This window comes from Periplaneta americana, chromosome 16 (assembly GCF_040183065.1).
Source record: "Periplaneta americana isolate PAMFEO1 chromosome 16, P.americana_PAMFEO1_priV1, whole genome shotgun sequence".
In the NCBI taxonomy this organism is placed as follows: domain Eukaryota; kingdom Metazoa; phylum Arthropoda; class Insecta; order Blattodea; family Blattidae; genus Periplaneta; species Periplaneta americana.
In genome coordinates, this window is record NC_091132.1 from 22701565 (window position 1) to 22721994 (window position 20430).

General features: G+C 35.1%; 2 protein-coding genes across 2 annotated transcripts in view; both read right to left on the bottom strand.

Moving 5' to 3' along the window:
- Window positions 1-946: 946 nt before the first annotated feature.
- LOC138691645 (cuticle protein 19-like) overlaps window positions 947-20430 on the bottom strand; it is a 36219-nt gene continuing 16735 nt past the window's right edge. The window contains exon 3 of the mRNA XM_069813831.1: window positions 947-1503. Within this exon, the coding sequence (XP_069669932.1) occupies window positions 1192-1503 (312 nt within the window). The 3' untranslated portion in view covers window positions 947-1191. The remainder of the gene's footprint in view (window positions 1504-20430) is intronic.
- On the bottom strand, window positions 10219-11676 carry LOC138691644 (cuticle protein 19-like). The gene is made up of 3 exons (XM_069813830.1): window positions 11575-11676; window positions 10828-10896; window positions 10219-10723 (listed from the first exon to the last, which is right to left on the bottom strand). Exons 1-3 carry the CDS (start codon window positions 11587-11589, stop codon window positions 10412-10414), a joined length of 396 nt encoding a protein of 131 aa, XP_069669931.1. The 5' UTR covers window positions 11590-11676; the 3' UTR covers window positions 10219-10411.

The following is a 20430-nucleotide window of genomic DNA, read 5'->3' on the forward strand; positions in this document are numbered from 1 at the left end:
TACTATGGACCAAAGGAAGCCTAGGTGTACGGATCCGTCGCGGGTCTACTTCTAGTAAAGCAAGGGATAGTATGAACGAAGTGAGACAAGTGACCTTTAAGCTAGGAGCTCACATAAGGGTTAAGATGGCTCCCAAGAGCCATTGCAAGAACGCTCACTCGTGTACCTTTTAGTTTATTCGTCTTTCTTTCTCGCTGATTTATTGATCCATTTCTTGTCTCGCTCCATTCTCTAATAAATTATTGGCTAGGGTGTTCTCATCCTGCCTGTAATTCTTAATTCCATTCTTATCTAACCTAAACATTTCTTACCAAAAATAAATACATTTTACACTATCAAAGAGATTTCGCAAATCCATTGTTAATTTTTTAAATATAATCGGTACATTAACTTAATAGAAAATGAATTAGACTTTTCACTTTGAATTAAATTAAGTACATTTATTAAATAAATAATTTCATTACTACAATACAAGACCAAACAATGAATTTTCCATACAGAAAAAGGCACGGAAATTGGCTAATGCATCAGTGGAAACCTCCCAAACCCGATCCATGTCCAAAGTGGTAATTGTATGCAGCCTCATGTGAATAAGTTGGAATATTTGCTGGAATAGAGTTAACTTGTTTTTCAAAGCATCTAAAAATGCCATCATTAAAAAAATTATCTTGTTCTTCCCTTGCAATTAAAATGTAATTGAATTTAAATGCTGAGTAGGTACATTGTAATGGCCAGTTACATCTAACTTCTACGCATAAATTTAAAAAAAGGAACAAATCATACATTTTTATTCACGCGCCACATGAGGCCCGCGGGCCGCCATTTGCCTATCACTGCTTTACTACATGAAATGATTTATTATAAATGTGAATAAACAACTTCAAGCTGAGAGAGAGAGAGAGAGAGAGAGAGAGAGTGAACAAAATACGCACACTTGATTTGTAACATATTTATTTACTAAAAATAAATACAAATACAATAAAAACAGAAATGTAGATGTTATAAACAATAATGAAGTTTGAATTTGAATAGCAGTATTGTAATACAAAAATAATTTACAAGTGAATAAGGGAAATGTGTAAAAGAATGATGACGCGATGATATTCAAAGTAAACAATTAGGCCTCTAGATTTTGCAGACAGATATTCTTAAAGATCAATCGTGTTGTTGATAAAATCTATAGCTCTGCAATTAATATGAGCCATGGTGTCCATATCCTGACTCGTGTTGTGAGTTGTAGGCGTATGATGATCCGTGTGAGTGTGACGGGATCACCACATGGTGAGTAGCTTGAGGATGGCTGGCGTGTCCGGATTTCTGGACGTGAGCGTGGAATCCGTTGTGTTTGTCGGCGGTGTAGTGGACAGTGCGGGTGGTGCCGTCAGGCTCAACCAGCTTGTAGTATCCCTCAACTTTGTCGCCATCGCGCGTCTCGTGTTGTTCCTTGATGTCGTGGGTGTGAGAGTCCTTCACTCCGTACTTGAACTCGTACTTGGGATGGGCCTTCAAATAAATATTTTAATGCGTATCACATCATGACAGAAATTTAATGTCATTAAACTATACAGTTAAAAATCGTTCTGAAGTATACCAATATAAAAAAAACTCACATGTTCTTCATGATGTTCGTATCCTGGAAGAGCAATAGCAGTGGCGAGGATGGCGAAAAGTACCAAAGCCTGTGAAAAGTCCATTTTTTTTACTTTAGGCCTATTTGTAAAAGGAAGTGAAGGTATATTAAGCTCACCATAAATGAAGGGTTCAGACCCATAGTGGGCCAAGCGCCATTTACTAAAACCGTAGAAAACAAGGGTTAAAATGAAGTTATCACCATAATTCAATAGAAACATATAGCAAGTAATATAAAGTATACACATTCAAACTAAATGATATGTCAATGTTCATTGAACTATGGTATCCACTTAACTTTAACCCTTGGTTTCTTCATGTTTAATGAATGTGGCTTGGCCCACTATGACTCTGAACCCTTCAAATATTGCCTGCTTCCCTCATTCCTGAGTGATAAGCCATTTTCATTTCACATTCGGTTTTTAGAAAGATATCGGTATTTTGGAAAACAAATGAAAGTGATGTACTACAAGACTTTTCACTACGACATATAGCTAGTAGTGACTTACCATAATAATAATAATAATAATAATAATAATAATAATAGTAGGCCTACACATTTCAAAATTTGACTGGAAACGCACTTGTAGCTTTACAATTAACAAGAATGTAACGCCAATTACTTAAATAACATTTTGGATGAATAATGAAAAAGACATAACATAGTGTAGAAGGAGTTTCAAGTAGCCTAGATACGACCAAATTTTTAGTAAACTAACATCAAAGCCAGCACTCATACCACTTGGATGTACTTGCCTTAAGGAAAGCCATGTCTGATCTTTTTTAAGCTAGCAGCTTGTAGCTGGTTGAGAGAAATGTTAACACTGATGCTCTCTACCAAATGTAATCCTTATATAGGTAGTATGGAAAGGAATTTGTTACGTAGAGTACAAAACGAATACCTATATTAGAAGACCGTGTGTAATGTTTCACATTTAGGATTCGTCCTCTGTATGCCAACTTTCTATCAAATATGTTTTCCGGTATCCACACTCAAAGGATATCTTATATGGGCGAGGAAACACAATGGTTTGGAGGGATTTCGAATGAAACTTTTTGAAGTACTTTCGTAACAATTCACGTAATTAGGACTAAAACTGAAACAATGGAATCTATATTTATATTTCAAGTCTTATTCACAAGATCAATAACGTACAGTGCACTAATTTCTTAAAATTAAAGGGAGAGGTCCACCTTTCGCTAGTCATTTATTTTACTGTCACTTCAACTTTTTTTCTAAGAATTTATTGGTCCTTCGGAAATAGAATTTGGGACGCTTAATAATACACTACCTGTACCCATTATTAAGCAATTTTAATTATGGAAACCTAATAGTTATTTTATGCTCGACCATGCCGAAATGTAGTAATTATACACCTGCTAGCAGTCCTTTAATGCATGTCATTAAAGTACACATATTCTTTAAAGTTCAGGTTTTCGATTATTCTCGCATATGCAATCGAAAGACAATTAGCAAAACGTCACGCAGGCTGGAAATCCAATACTGTCGCAGATGTTTATGTTCTGTTACTATAATAAGAAGCGTTAATTGTAAATAATATTCAAATAAATTCAATTTGTCATCTCGTTTTTCAATGTCGAATTCAATTTCAAGGTTATATCAAGTTTAACGAGATTATATCACGGTCGTCGACAATCGTTTGTGGGAAAAAATCAATACTTTCGCGTCTGCGCACATCTCACAATTTACGAGATTACACCAGGTCAGTTCCCTTCCCATTCACATAAGAGTAACATGAATAGTTATGAATAATTTCAAGTTAGAAACATGGTCGAGCATAAAAAGTCGTATGAAACTTGCCTATAAAGGTAATGCCTATATGACAATCCTCGCGTCTTAATTACTATCATTATAGGCTCGTTGTATAATGTACTATCTTTTCAGTACGAAAGTTTGTGGAGTATTTTTTTCAGGCGGGCAGCGTTTATACGACAACTCAAAAAGTATTTAACACATTTTAATGAAACTTTGCGTGTATGTATAGTTCTCCCATATGAACAACATAACCTAAAATATTTAATTTTAATTATATTTTTTAAATAAATTCAGTTTTGCACTGTTATTTCGAACACATTGTCACTTTCAATATATTTAGTAGTGCGGTATGCCAACAACCAATATGACGCCCAAAGAAAAACGTTCCAGAAGTAAGTATGTTATAGTGGAGATATGAATTGGTGGAGACAAATGTTTCACGACAGATGGATAATTTTTGTCAGTACTGTGATAAGGAATTTGTACTATGTTTCTCTTTTATATATTTCTGACCATTTTTCAAGTAAGAAACAGCGAAATCACGTGGAGACAGTGAATTTTATTAATGCAGATTTTTTGCCTCGATATTTTAAGATAAAAAAGTTTGAATTCTTTCTCGTTTTTCACACAACATTAAGCTCGAGAAATTGAACTGTAAATTCTTTAAATTGAATTAGGATAGAGGAGTTTCGTATTTATAATCGCTTAAAAATTGGGTAAAATAAAATGTATTGAGGGAATTTAACCCTTTAATTCGTTACGTGGTTCTTTAGGAAATCAATTTAATAATTTACTCAATTTTTATTTAGAATTGGATTAGTATAACCGACAGATTGGCCTTATTTTTCACAGGTCAAATGTTGTCAAGTCTGTAAGTATTACGTCGCAATAGTCAAACAGTGGTAGTACGAGGGTTTGCACTAAATTCTGTTTTAATTCTGGCGGGAGGAAGTTTCTGAATGGGTTAAGAGAATGCATGGTATAGCACACTCTCTTGGATATTTCCTTTATTTGGCATTCCCAATTTAAATTTTCTTCCAAGAAAATGCCGAGGTTTCTGACGACGGAATGGTACGGAATAGTGGCATTATTCACTGTAATAATTGGGATATGTCTGTTGTTCATTGTGTTCAGCAGTCTCTCATGTCCAATTATTATAGCTTGTGACTTACTAGCATTTAATCATTTTCTATGGCGTACTATGGACCAAAGGAAGCCTAGGTGTACGGATCCGTCGCGGGTCTACTTCTAGTAAAGCAAGGGATAGTATGAACGAAGTGAGACAAGTGACCTTTAAGCTAGGAGCTCACATAAGGGTTAAGATGGCTCCCAAGAGCCATTGCAAGAACGCTCACTCGTGTACCTTTTAGTTTATTCGTCTTTCTTTCTCGCTGATTTATTGATCCATTTCTTGTCTTGCTCCATTCTCTAATAAATTATTGGCTAGGGTGTTCTCATCCTGCCTGTAATTCTTAATTCCATTCTTATCTAACCTAAACATTTCTTACCAAAAATAAATACATTTTACACTATCAAAGAGATTTCGCAAATCCATTGTTAATTTTTTAAATATAATCGGTACATTAACTTAATAGAAAATGAATTAGACTTTTCACTTTGAATTAAATTAAGTACATTTATTAAATAAATAATTTCATTACTACAATACAAGACCAAACAATGAATTTTCCATACAGAAAAAGGCACGGAAATTGGCTAATGCACCAGTGGAAACCTCTCAAACCCGATCCATGTCCAAAGTGGTAATTTTATGCAGCCTCATGTGAATAAGTTGGAACATTTGCTGGAATAGAGTTAACTTGTTTTTCAAAGCATCTAAAAATACCATCATTAAAAAAATTATCTTGTTCTTCTCTTGCAATTAAAATTTAATTGAATTTAAATGCTGAGCAGGTACATTGTGATGGCCAGTTACATCTAACTTCTACGCATAAATTTAAAAAAAGGAACAAATCATACATTTTTATTCACGCGCCACATGAGGCCCGCGGGCCGCCATTTGCCTATCACTGCTTTACTACATGAAATGATTTATTATAAATGTGAATAAACAACTTCAAGCTGAGAGAGAGAGAGAGAGAGAGAGAGAGAGTGAACAAAATACGCACACTTGATTTATAACATATTTATTTACTAAAATTAAATACAAATACAATAAAAACAGAAATATAGATGTTATAAACAATAATGAAGTTTGAATTTGAATAGCAGTATTGTAATACAAAAATAATTTACAAGTGAATAAGGGAAATGTGTAAAAGAATGATGACGCGATGATATTCAAAGTAAACAATTAGGCCTCTAGATTTTGCAGACAGACATTCTTAAAGATCAATCGTGTTGTTGAGAAAATCTATAGCTCTGCAATTAATATGAGCCATGGTGTCCATATCCTGACTCATGTTGTGAGTTGTAGGCGTATGATGATCCGTGTGAGTGTGATGGGATCACCACATGGTGAGTAGCTTGAGGATGACTGGCGTGTCCGGATTTCTGGACGTGAGCGTTGAATCCGTTGTGTTTGTCGGCGGTGTAGTGGACAGTGCGGGTGGTGCCGTCAGGCTCAACCAGCTTGTAGTATCCCTCAACTTTGTCGCCATCGCGCGTCTCGTGTTGTTCCTTGATGTCGTGGGTGTGAGAGTCCTTGACGCCGTACTTGAATTCGTACTTGGGATGGGCCTTCAAATAAATATTTTAATGCGGATGACATCATGATAGAAATTAAAATCATTAAACTATATACTTAAAAATCGTTCTCAAGTATACCAATATAAAAAACTCACATGTTCTTCATGATGTTCGTATCCTGGAAGAGCAATGGCAGTGGCGAGGATGGCGAAAATTACCAAAGCCTGTGAAAAGTCCATTTTTTTTTACTTTAGGCCTATTTGTAAAACAAAATAAAGGTATATTAAGCTCACCATAAATGAAAAGTTCAGAACCATAGTGGGCCAAGCGCCATTTACTAAAAATCTTAGAAAACAAGGGTTAAAATGAAGTTATCACCATAATTCAATGGAAACATGTAGCAAGTAATATAAAGTCCGAGTATACACATTCAAACTAAATGATATGTCAATCTTCATTAAACTATGGTATTCACTTAACTTTAACCCTTGGTTTCTCCATGTTTAATAAATGGCGCTTGGCCCACTATGATTCTGAACCCTTCAAATATTGCCTGCTTCCCTCATTCCTGAGTGATAAGCCATTTTCATTTTACACTCGATTTTTAGAAAGATATCGGTATTTTGAACAACAAATGACAGTGATGTACTACAAGACTTTTCACTACGACATATAGCTAGTAGTGACTTACCATTATAATAATAATAGTAGGCCTACACGTTTCAAAGTTTGACTGGAAACGCACTTGTAGCTTTAAAATTAACAAGAATGTAACGCCAATTACTTAAATAACATTTTGGATGAATAATGAAAAAGACATAACATAGTGTAGAAGGTGTTTCAAGTAGCCTAGATACGACCAAATTTTTAGTAAACTAACATCAAAGCCAGCACTCATACCACTTGGATGTACTTGCCTTAAGGAAAGCCATGTCTGATCTTTTTTAAGCTGGCAGCTTGTACCTGGTTGAGAGAAATGTTAACACTGATGCTCTCTACCAAATGTAATCCTTATATAGGTAGTATGGAAAGGAATTTGTTACGTAGAGTACAAAACGAATACCTATATTAGAAGACCGTGTCTAATGTTTCACATTTAGGATTCGTCCTCTGTATGCCAACTTTCTATCAATTATGTTTTCCGGTATCCACACTCAAAGGATATCTTATATGGGCGAGGAAACACAATGGTTTGGAGGGATTTCGAATGAAACTTTTTGAAGTACTTGCGTAACAATCCACGTAATTAGGACTAAAACTTAAACAATGGAATCTATATTTATATTTCAAATCTTATTCACAAGATCAATAACGTACAGTGCACTAATTTCTTAAAATTAAAGGGAGAGGTCCACTTTTCGCTAGTCATTTATTTTACTGTCACTTCAACTTTTTTTCTAAGAATTTATTGGTCCTTTGGAAATAGAATTTGGGACGCTTAATAATACACTACCTATACCCATTACTAAGCAATTTTAATGTTTATGGGAACCTAATAGTTATTTTATGCTCGACCATGCCGAAATGTAGTAATTATACACCTGCTAGCAGTCCTTTAATGCATGTCATTAAAGTACACATATTCTTTAAAGTTCAGGTTTTCGATTATTATCGCATATGCAATCGAAAGACAACTAGCAAAACGTCACGCAGGCTGGAAATCCAATACTGTCGCAGAAGGTTATGTTCTGTTACTATAATAATAAGCGTTAATTGTAAATAATATTAAAATAAATTCAATTTGTCAATGTCGAATTCAATTTCAAGGTTATATCAAGTTTAACGAGATTATATCACGGTCGTCGACAATCGTTTCTGGGAAAAAATCAATACTTTCGCGTCTGCGCACATCTCACAATTTACGAGATTGCACAAGGTCAGTTCCCTTCCCATTCACATAAGAGTAACATGAATAGTTATGAATAATTTCAAGTTAGAAACATGGTCGAGCATAAAAAGTCGTATGAAACTTGCCTATAAAGGTAATGCCTATATGACAATCCTCGCGTCTTAATTACTATCATTATAGGCTCGTTGTATAATGTACTATTTTTTCAATACGAAAATTTGTGGAGTATTTTTTTCAGGCGGGCAGCGTTTATACGACAACTCAAAAAGTATTTAAGACATTTTAATGAAACTTTGCGTGTATGTATAGTTCTCCCATATGGACAACATAAACTAAAATATTTAATTTTAATTATATTTTTTAAATAAATTCAGTTTTGCACTGTTATTTCGAACACATTGTCACTTTCAATATATTTAGTAGTGCGGTATGCCAACAACCAATATGACGCCCAAAGAAAAACGTTCCAGAGGTAAGTATGTTATAGTGGAGTATATGAATTGGTGGAGACGAAGGTTTCACGACAGATGGATAATTTTGTCGGTACTGTGATAAGGAAGTTGTACTATATTTCTCTTTTATATATTTCTGACCATTTTTCAAGTATAAAACAGCGAAACCACGTGGAGACAGTGAATTTTATTAATGCAGATTTTTTGCCTCGATATTAAAAAAAAAATTTCAATTCTTTCTGGTTTTTCACACAACACTAAGCTCGAGAAATTGAACTGTAAATTCTTTAAATTGAATTCGGATGGAGGAGTTTCGTATTTTTAATCGCTTAATAATTGGGTAAAGTAAAATGTATAGAGGGAATTTAACCCTTTTATTCGTTACGTGTTTTTTATGAAATCAATTTAATAATTTATTCATTTTTTATTAAGAATTGGATTAGTATAACCGACAGATTGGCCTTATTTTTCACAGGTCAAATGTTGTCAAGTCTGTAAGTATTACGTCGCAATAGTCAAACAGTGGTAGTACGAGGGTTTGCACTAAAGTCTGTTTAAATTCTGGCGGGAGGAAGTTTCTGAATGGGTTAAGAGAATGCATGGTATAGCACACTCTCTTGGATATTTCCTTTATTTGGCATTCCCAATTTAAATTTTCGTCCAAGGAAATGCCGAAGTTTCTGACGACGGAATGGTACGGAATAGTGGCATTATTTACTGTAATCATAGGGACATGTCTGTTGTTCATTGTGTTCAGTAGTCTCTCATGTCCAATTATTATAGCTTGTGACTTACTAGCATTTAATCTAAGTCAGAAACTTTTTCAATGGCGTACAATGGACCAAAGGAAGCCTAGGTGTACGGATCCGTCGCAGGTCTAGTTCTCGCAAAGCAAGGGATAGTATGAACGAAGTGAGACCAGTGACCTTTACCTAGGAGCTCACATAAGGGTTAAGATGTGTCCCAAAAGCCATTGCAAGAACGCGCACTCGTGTACCTTTCAGTTTATTCGTCTTTCTTTCTCTCTGATTTATTGATCCATTTCTTGTCTCGCTCCATTCTCTAATAAATGATTGGCTAGGATGTTCTCATCCTGCCTGTAAATCTTAATTCCATTCTTATCCAACCTAAACATTTCTTACCAAAAATGAATACAGTTTTCACTATCAAAGAGATTTTGCAAATCCATTATTAATTTTTTAATATAATCAATAAATTAACTTAATAGAAAATGAATTAAACTTTTCTGTTTGAATTAAATTAAGTGCATTTATTAAATAAATAATTCATTACTACAATACAAGACCAAACAATGAATTTTCCATACAGAAAAATGCACGGAAATTGAATAATGCATCAGTGGAAACCTCCCAAACCCGATCCGTGTCCAAAGTGGTAATTTTATGCAGCCCCATGTGAATAAGTTGGAACAATTGCTGGAATAGATTTAACTTCTTTTTGAAAGCATCTGCAAATGCCATCATTACAAAAATTGTCTTGTTCTTCGCTTGCAATTAAAATTTAATTGTACTTAAATGCTAAGTAGGTACATTATGATGGCCAACTCCACTCTTATATTTACGCATGAATTTTAAAAAAGGAACAAATCATACATTTATATTCGCGGGCTGGATGAAACGTACTCACGGGTCGGATGAGGCCCGCGGGCCGCCATTTGACCATCGCTGCTTTACTACATGAAATGTTTTATTATAAATGTGAATAAACAACTTCAAGCTGAGAGAGAGAGAGAGAGAGAGAGAGAGAGAGAGAGAGAGTGTGAAGAAAATACACACGCTTGATTTATAAAATATTTATTTACTAAAAATAAATACAAATACAATAAAAACAGAAATGTAGATGTTACAAACAATAATGAAGTTTGAATTTGAATAGACGTATTATAATACAAAAATATCTTACAAGTAAATAAGGGGAATGTGTAAAAGTATGATGACGCGATGATATTCAAAGTAAACAATTAGGCCTCTAGATTTTGCAGACAGACTTTCTTAAGGATCAATCGTGTTGTTGATAAAATCTATAGCTCTGTAATTAATATAAGCCATGATGTCCAAATCCTGACTCATGCTGTGAGTTGTAAGCGTATGATGATCCGTGTGAGTGTGATGGGATCACCACATGGTGAGTAGCTTGAGGATGGCTGGCGTGTCCGGATTTCTGGACGTGAGCGTTGAATCCGTTGTGTTTGTCGGCGGTGTAGTGGACAGTGCGGGTGGTGCCGTCAGGCTCAACCAGCTTGTAGTATCCCTCAACTTTGTCGCCATCGCGCGTCTCGTGTTGTTCCTTGATGTCGTGGGTGTGAGAGTCCTTGACGCCGTACTTGAACTCGTACTTGGGATGGGCCTTAAAATAAATATTTTATTTCGTATGACATCATGATAGAAATTAAAATCATTAAACTATATAGTTAAAAATCGTTCTCAAGTATACCAATATAAAAAACTCACATGTTCTTCATGATGTTCGTATCCTGGAAGAGCAACAGCAGTGGCGAGGATGGCGAAAAGTACCAAAGCCTGTAAGAAGTCCATTTTTTTTTTACTTTAGTCCTATTTGTAAAAGGAAGTGAAGGTATATTAAGCTCACCATAAATGAAGGGTTCAGAACCATAGTGGGTCAAATGCAAATTTACTAAAACCGTAGAAAACAAGGGTTAAAATGAAGTTATCGCCATAATTCAATGGAAACATATAGCAAGTAATATAAAGTATACACATTCAAACTAAATGATATGTCAATCTTCATTGAACTATGGTATTCACTTAACTTTAACCCTTGCTTTCTCCGTTTTTAAAAAGTGGCGCTTGGCCCACTATGAATCCTTCAAATATTGTCTGCTTCGCTCATTCCTGGCTGATAATCCATTTTCATTTTACACTCGGTTTTTAGAAAGATATCGGTATTTTGAAGAACAAATGACAGTGATGTACTACAAGACTTTTCATCACGACATATAGCTAGTAGTAACTTACCATAATAATAATAGTAGGCCTACACATTTCAAAGTTTGACTGGAAACGCACTTGTAGCTTTAAAATTAACAATAATGTAACGCCAATTACTTAAATAACATTTTGCATGAATAATGAAAAAGACATAACATAGTCCAAAAGGTGTTTCAAGTAGCCTAGATACGACCAAATTTTTAGTAAATTAACATCAAAGCCAGCACTCATCCACTTGGATGTACTTGCCTTAATGAAAGCCATGTCTGATCTTTTTTTAAGCTGAAAGCTTGTAGCTAGTTGAGAGAACTGTTAACACTGATGCTCTCTACCAAATGTAATCCTTATATAAGTAGTATGGAAAGGAATTTGTTACGTAGAACACAAAACGAATACCTATATTAGAAGACTGTGTGTAATGTTTCACATTTAGGATTCGTCCTCTGTATACCAACTTTCTATCAATTATGTTTTCCGGTATCCACAGTCAAACGATATCTTATATGGGCGAGGAGACACAATGGTTTGGAGGGATTTCGAATGAAACTTTTTGAAGTACTTCCATAACACTCTATGTATTTAGGACTAACATTTCAATAATGAAATACATAATATATGTATGTATATAATGCAAGTCTTGTTCACAAGATCAATAACTAATAATGTACAATTTCTTCAAATTAAAGAAGGAGATCCACCTTTCACTAGTTATTTATATTTCTGTTATTTCAACTTTTTTTTTCTAAAAATTTATTGGTTCTTTAGACATAGAAATTGGCCCGCTTAATATACACTACCTCTATAATCAATTTTAATGTTTGTGGAAATCTAACAGTTATTTTTTCACGTTTATACGACAACTCAAAAAGTATTTAAGACATTTTAATGAAACTTTGCATGTATATATAGTTCTCCCATATGGACAACATAAACTAAAATATTTAATTTTAATTATCTGTTTTTAAATAAATTCAGTTTTGCACTGGTATTTCGAACACATTGTCACTTTCAATATATTTAGTGGTGCGGTATGCCAACAACCAATATGACGCACAAAGAAAAACGTTCCAGAAGTAAGTATGTTATAGTGGAGATATGAATTGGTGGAGACGAAGGTTTCACGACAGATGGATAATTTTTGCCGGTACTGTGATAAGGAATTTGTACTATGTTTCTCTTTTATATATTTCTGACCATTTTTCAAATATAAAATAGCGAAACCACATGGAGACAACGAATTTTATTAATGCAGATTTTTTGCCTCGATATTAAAAAAAAAGTTTGAATATTTTGTCGTTTTTCACACAGTATTAGGCTCTAGAAATTGAACTGTAAATTCTTTAAATTGAATTCGGATAGAAGAGTTTCGTATTTTTAATCGCTTAAAAATTGGGTAAAGTAAAATGCATGAGGGAATTTAACCCTTTTATTCGTTACGCGGTTTATAGGAAATCAATTTAATAATTTATTCATTTTTTTATTAAAATTGGATTAGTATACCCGATAGATCGGTCTTATTTTTTTACGGGTCAAATGTGGAAATGAGTGGCATTTAAAGCATCATAAAACAAAGTTGCTTATGTTAAAATGCATCAGAGCAAAATAAGTGAAAGTGTGTATAACTTATAGGTATATCAATTATATTAAATATGATATATAAAACGGCGAACATTTTAATCAATGCTGGACGGACCAAGAATATTAAATTGACGACTTCAAGAGGTGTTCGACGAGGGTGCAATATATCATCCACTCTTTTTAATGTATATATATATGTATACCGTATAATTTATATAATTTAAGGATCGGAAAGGAGAGAGAAATTCAGGGATAAATATCTATCACAATACAACAGTAAATGTTCTTCTGTTTGCAGATGATCTTGCAATAATATAAAAAAGAAGATGACCTCCAAAGAACTATAGGCCTACACGAATTAGAACAAATCGCCATGAAATATCTACCCTAAAAACCAAATTGACGGCATTCCACGGAAAACACACAATACTCTCAAAATGAGTAGTGAGTGGAAAAACTATAGAGCAAGAGTCGCATTTTTGCTATCTAGGAGCAGATATAATATTTATAATAAATATCGCGATATATAATTAAAATTCAACGAAATGGACATACAATCATGTAGAACTATTAGTAGAGTCTTAAACAATAAAACAAGGAAAGATACTATAATGAAAATGTATAAAATTATGGCAACACCAATTCTGATGTATGGAAGTGAAGCCTGGGTCCCAAAACAAAAAGATACAAGCAGCGGAAATGCGATTTTTAAGAAGGGTGAAAGGATGCTCCAGAGCGGACAAGATACGAAACGAGGATAAAAGGGCAGAACTCAATGTTTATAATACTGGAGGAAGGATAGACCAATATCGAAAGAACTGGAGAGAACACAGATAGAATGACAGAAGGTAGATTATCAGAGCAGTTAGTATCCTGTAAACTATATGAAAGAAGAGACTCTAGAAGACCTAGGAAAAGATGGGAATAACTCTGGATGTGAAGACGTAACAGGCATTTTGCCTAAACCATGAAGTGAAGAAGAAGAAGATATCCATTACATATATTTTTAATATTAGTTCGTAAGTCTAGTATCTGTTTTGGTTGTTTTAGTGCATTTTGGCTGCCTATTTTTGACATTTTAAGTGAATACATGTCCGAGATCTACAGATAACATTGGAGTAAAACATTCATGGAAATTGGCATTGAATAATGATCACTGGCATCGTGTTCCTGTGGAGGCCAAGGCTCGAGAAGCATGAATGAATGACAGTAGCAAGCCCCAGGAACTTGGTTTCGATCCCCGACGCTGAACGTTGGTTTGTTGCGTGAAAAAAATTGGCATTGTTCACTATAATATTGACATGACTGAAAAGTAATGAACTCTGGTTCATTTTTATGAGAAGTTATTAACTGACTGTCCTATTGTTGGAACTCCTGGCATTGGTAAATGATCGCGACAAATTGTGAACTTAATCGAAACCGTACTTGGGTTGTATTGTGATATTACAGAATGAGGGATAAAACATTACAATGAACAGGTGAAGTGATGGAACCACTAGAAATCGTACCTAATTAACAGATTCACAAACCACAATTTTTCATTCGGTGCTTTTCCTGGACGACGTAAGGTAATTTTCTTTGAGTGCCTGCACTTCACTGTTACATACATAATTATTCCCTTGCATATCTAGCATGCCGTTGCGCCAGTAATGCAAACAATGCAATTCGGGTGTTTGGTTGCCTTCCAGTTTAATTAGACTAGAGAGCGGCCGAAAATATTTCGTAATCAAACACCCTGCATCGTAAGCACGTGCATGTCTGGCACAGCTATTGCCGGAAGAACGGAGACGCTAATTGGTGCTGACTGTAATGCTCGTGTTCAACCAGAACGAAGGACGTGGAAACGGCAAAGAATTGAGTTCCATTTAGTAAGAATCGATGGCTAACGAGAAGGAAAGTGAAATGAGAGAGTGAAGCGCGCTTGCAGTCCTGTGATGCAGATCATCTCTGCTCATGTCGGATCACTATTCATATGTCACCAGTTACTGCTTAGAACAACTTCCTCAACTTCCGGTTTCATGCTGCACGTCTGCGTGTTCCATTCTTCATTAGCACACATTATTTGATCATGCTCAGTTATTTTTAATTGATTATTTTACGACTCTTTATCAACTGCTGTAGTTATCTAGCGTCTGAATGAAATTAAGGTGACTATTTCGTTTAGGCCTATATGACGTCATTCCATTTTCGACCAATGAAGTACAATACAATTTTGAATTCCAACCAATCACAGTCATGTATCGCGATAATATGACGTCATTCCATTTTCGACCAATGAAGTACAATACAATTTTGAATTCCAACCAATCACAGTCATATATCGCGATAATATGACGTTATTCCATTTTCGACCAATGAAGTACAATACAATTTTGAATTCCAACCAATCACAGTCATATATCGCGATAATATGACGTCATTCCATTTTCGACCAATGAAGTAAAAAATAATTTTGAATTCCAACCAATCACAGTCATATATCGCGATAATATGACGTTATTTCATTTTCGACCAATGAAGTACAATACAATTTTGAATTCCAACCAATCACAGTCATACATCGCGATAATATGACGTCATTCCATTTTCGACCAATGAAGTACAATACAATTTTGAATTCCAACCAATCACAGTCATATATCGCGATAATATGACGTCATTCCATTTTCAACCAATGTAGTACAGTAAAATTTTGAATTCCAACCAATCACAGTCATATATCGCGATAATATGACGTCATTCCATTTTCAGCCAATGTAGTACAATAAAATTTTGAATTCCAACCAATCACAGTCACATATCGCGATAATATGACGTCATTCCATTTTCGACCAAAGAAGTACAATACAATTTTGAATTCCAGCCAATCACAGTCATATATCGCGATAATATGACGTCATTCCATTTTCGACCAATGAAGTACAATACAATTTTGAATTCCAGCCAATCACAGTCATATATAGCGATAATATGACGTCATTCCCATTTTCGACCAATGAAGTACAATACAATTTTGAATTCCAACCAATCACAGTCATATATCGCGATAATATGACGTCATTCCATTTTCGACCAATGAAGTACAATACAATTTTGAATTCCAACCAATCACAGTCACATATCGCGATAATATGATGTCATTCCATTTTCGACCAATGAAGTACAATACAATTTTGAATTCCAACCAATCACAGTCATATATCGCGATAATATTACGTCATTCCATTTTTGACCAAGGAAGTACAATACAATTTTGAATTCCAACCAATCACAGTCACATATCGCGATAATATGACGTCATTGCATTTTCGACCAATGAAGTTCAATACAATTTTGAATTCCAACCAATCACAGTCATATATAGCGATAATTTTTGCAACTCGATTTATCACAATTTATCGCATTGTCGTTTTGTTTAGTCAGTGTCGCCAACTGTTTCCCTGTAAATCGATGAGCATGAATCTATTAATGGAACAATGAAGTACTAAATAAAGTGCGAAATCCTACTTCCACATCTACAGCTTCATCTTCTGATTCCATGTCCATTATATCTAAAGAAAAAGACACTCTTTCATTCAGATTTGATAACCGCGTTTTCAACATTTAATTAATGTTATTTGTAAGTAGGGTAAAGGTTGGTAATATTGTGATACAAGTAATATCGTGATATTTCTTTTTGAGAATTTATTACAATTTTACTGAGCGAGAGAAGGACCAGTTTTCTGCAGAAACTTGTCCACGAACATTCCCTTAATACATTGACGCTAAAAATCGATCTTCCTCTAGCTCAGTAAAATTGCAATGAATTCTCAAAAATAACTATTACAATATTACCAACCTTTACTCTATATTATAAAATGTTTAAATTAAATTATGATTTCAGCAAATAATGAAAATGTATTTCTGTTATAACGAGAAGAGAAAAGCGCAGTACATGTAATTAACATTGTTATTAAACCTGTATTTCGCTTTTCTCAATTGGCATTACTGAATAACATCCAATTTCTGTGTTGGAGTAATCGATATTTATGTAATTCAACTTCACAGTGTTTGAATAGGTTAAGTATTCACAAATATACAATTATTTACATTTTTGAGCGAATTTTAAGATATTATTTAAGTTTTTATTTTATTCACGAAACAATCTTAATAAATGTCACTCGGAAAATCTCAGACCTCTTGTGACGTTAGTAGCCTATAGATAATGCCAGCGAAATGAGTCCAGGATCTAGCGCTGGAAATTACCCAGAATTAGCTCGTAATAGGTTGAGGGAAAACCCCGCAAGAAACCAGGTAACTTGTCCAACTATGATTTGAACCCGGGCTCGCTCGTTTCACGATCAGGCAGGCTAACCGTTACTCCACAGCGGTGTTATTGTTGAGTTATTATTCGAGTAAAGTTGTGCATGAGATTAGTTGTTTTGCGGCAACAGAGGTTTTCATTTCTAGAGAGAATTTGGATTTCTTTGGTCAAAACGTGGTCACCTTGGAGTACATTTTGTATACTTATTTACTTACTTAAAAATGGCTTTTAAAGAACCCGCAGGTTCATTGCCGCCCTCACATAACCCCGCCATCGGTCCCTATCCTGTGCAAGATTAATCCAGTCTCTATCATCATATCCCACCTCCCTCAAGTCCATTTTAATATTATCTTCCCATCTACGTCTTGGTCTCCCCAAAGGTTTTTTTTCCTCCGATCTTCCAACTAACACTCTATATGCATTTCTGGATTCGCCCATACGTGCCCTGCCCAACTCAAACGTCTGGATTTAATGTTCCTGATTATGTCAGGTGAAGAATACAATGCGTGCAGTTCTGCGTTGTGTAACTTTCTCCATTCTCCTGTAACTTCATCCCTCTTAGCCTCAAATATTTTCCCAAGAACCTTATTCTCAAACACTCTTAATCTCTATTCCTCTCTCAAAGTGAGACTCCAAGTTTCACAAACATACAGAACAACCGGTAATACGTAACGTATAACTGTTTCATAAATTCTAACTTTCAGATTTTTTGACAGCAGACTAACTGACAAAAGGGAGTACATTTGTATATTAATAAAAATATGGGAATGCCGAAAGTAACTTAATTGTTAGTTTAAGGGACCGCATGAATTCTGAAACATTCTGTATACTGCAGAACTATAGTATGTCAATGTTTAACGTTAGACCATTTTAGAGAGTTTCAAACTTAGACAGACATATGATAGAATTACCATGGCGTGAGGCCAGTATAGAAGAGAGTCTCGACGTAACACAATATATTTGTACTTTCAACCTGCGTCATGTTCGTCCCGATCGCAATGGCGGAAAGAAATTTTCTCAATTCGTTGAGGCGCAAGTTGGTACTTGGAATTCTTCAATTGCTGTAAGCTGAATTAATATGGAGCAATGTGTGGATATCCCATTTCCAAGAGTGTGGGAATGACGTAACAGTCTGGCGGACACCCGGAAGGAAAGACACGCACTTGAACGTTACGTCATCCACCAACCTGTTCTGGCTGCTGTGTTGTTAATCAACGTACGGATTTCGGCAGTAGTGGCCCACATTTTCTTGTGCAGCACCAGGTACACTGTCAGTTTATGACGCTTATCTACTCCATCTCCGAGAACTTCCTACTCTATTACCACAAGTAGCAAATGCATAACGGCAGTAAAATCTTTGATTTATGGTTTTATTGCTGTTGTAAGTCTGCACTACATTCACGTATGCCACAGACATACTGTTCTTGACATGCAGACAGTCAAATTAAAGAGAATAATTAGAAGCGATGAAGAGACAACTTACTCCAACTTGTAGGAGCGATTCTATAGTCCGGATCAGCTTACTTAATACCCTAAGGGTGAAATCTATTCATTTTTCCCCCCATGACTACATGTGCTAGTGGGTTATGGTGTTTTCTAGTTTGAAGGTTGAATTTTCTTTTGCCAATGCCAATTTCGTTTCGAATTTAGGTACTGAGAAATACTACAACTGGTAAAGATTTTCTAACTGTTATGTTGGCAACAGTGATAGCAGTTGTCGGTAGTGCAAAATTATACACCATATACGTTTTCGGCATTCTAAAACTGTACCGTAATGCAAAATTCTAAATTAAAAAAAAAAAAAAAAAAAAAAAAAAAAAAAAAAAAAAAAAAAAAAAATCTTTTCAGACTTTTATGTTTTATCACTTTGTGACAATTTAAGTATGATTTCCGACAATTATTCTCAACCTCACCAGCATTTTAGATCTTTCAGATATTAACCCTTATATACAATAATTGTCTAGTTCGATTGATTAAAATGTGTCTCCGTGAAACGTACAGCAGAGTTCGTGTAGGTCAGTTTCTGTCAGATGCGTTTCCAATTTACTGTGGGCTAAAGCAAGGAGATGCACTATCAACTTTACTTTTTAACTTTGCTCTAGAGTATGCCATTAGGAAAGTCCAGAATAACAGAGAGGGTTTGGAATTGAACAGGTTACGTCAGCTTCTTGTCTATGCGGATGACGTGAATATGTTAGGAGAAAATCCACAAATGATTAGGGAAAACACGGGAATTTTACTGGAAGCAAGTAAAGAGATAGGTTTGGAAGTAAATCCCGAAAAGACAAAGTATATGATTATGTCTCGTGACGAGAATATTGTACGAAATGGAAATATAAAAATGGGAAATTTATCTTTTGAAGGGGTGGAGAAGTTAAATATCTTGGAGCAACAGTAATATAAATCATACTCGGGAGGAAATTAAACACAGAATAAATATGGGAAATGCGTGTTATTATTCGGTTGAGAAGCTTTTATCATCCAGTCTGCTGTCAAAAACCCTGAAAGTTAGAATTTATAACACAGTTATAGTTGTGAAACTTGGACTCTCACTTTGAGAGGGAACATAGGTTAAGGGTGTTTGAGAATAAGATGCTTAGGACAATATTTGGGGCTAAGAGGGATGAAGTTACAGGAGAATGGAGAAAGTTACACAACACAGAACTGCATGCATTGTATTCTTCACCTGACATAATTAGGAACATTAAATCCAGACGTTCGAGATGGGCAGGGCATGTAGCATGTATGGGCGAATCCAGAAATGCATATAGAGTGTTAGTTGGGACGCCGGAGGGAAAAAGATCTTTGGGGAGGCCGAGACGTAGATGGAAAGATAATATTAAAATGGATTTGAAGGAGGTGGGATATGATGCTAGAGAATGGATTAATCTTGCTCAGGATAGGGACTAATGGCGGGCTTATGTGAGGGCGGCAATGAACCTCCGAGTTCCTTAAAAGCCAATAAGTAAATAAGTACAATGATTGTATTGTCTTGATTTTATAACATGCAATAATCGTATACAAAACACGGGACGTGCTTGCTTAGGCGCGTGTCAAATTCGCTTGCTCTGCCTGTACTTGAAACACGTCGACTACATTTTGACCGGCGTCGTATGTTCACCTCGGACTAATACAAGTATACCGATGTCACTGCCCTAGTTATAATGGAGACAGACCAGAAGGTTTTTCTACCTTATTTCTTTGTTCCAGTCCACCGCGTCAAG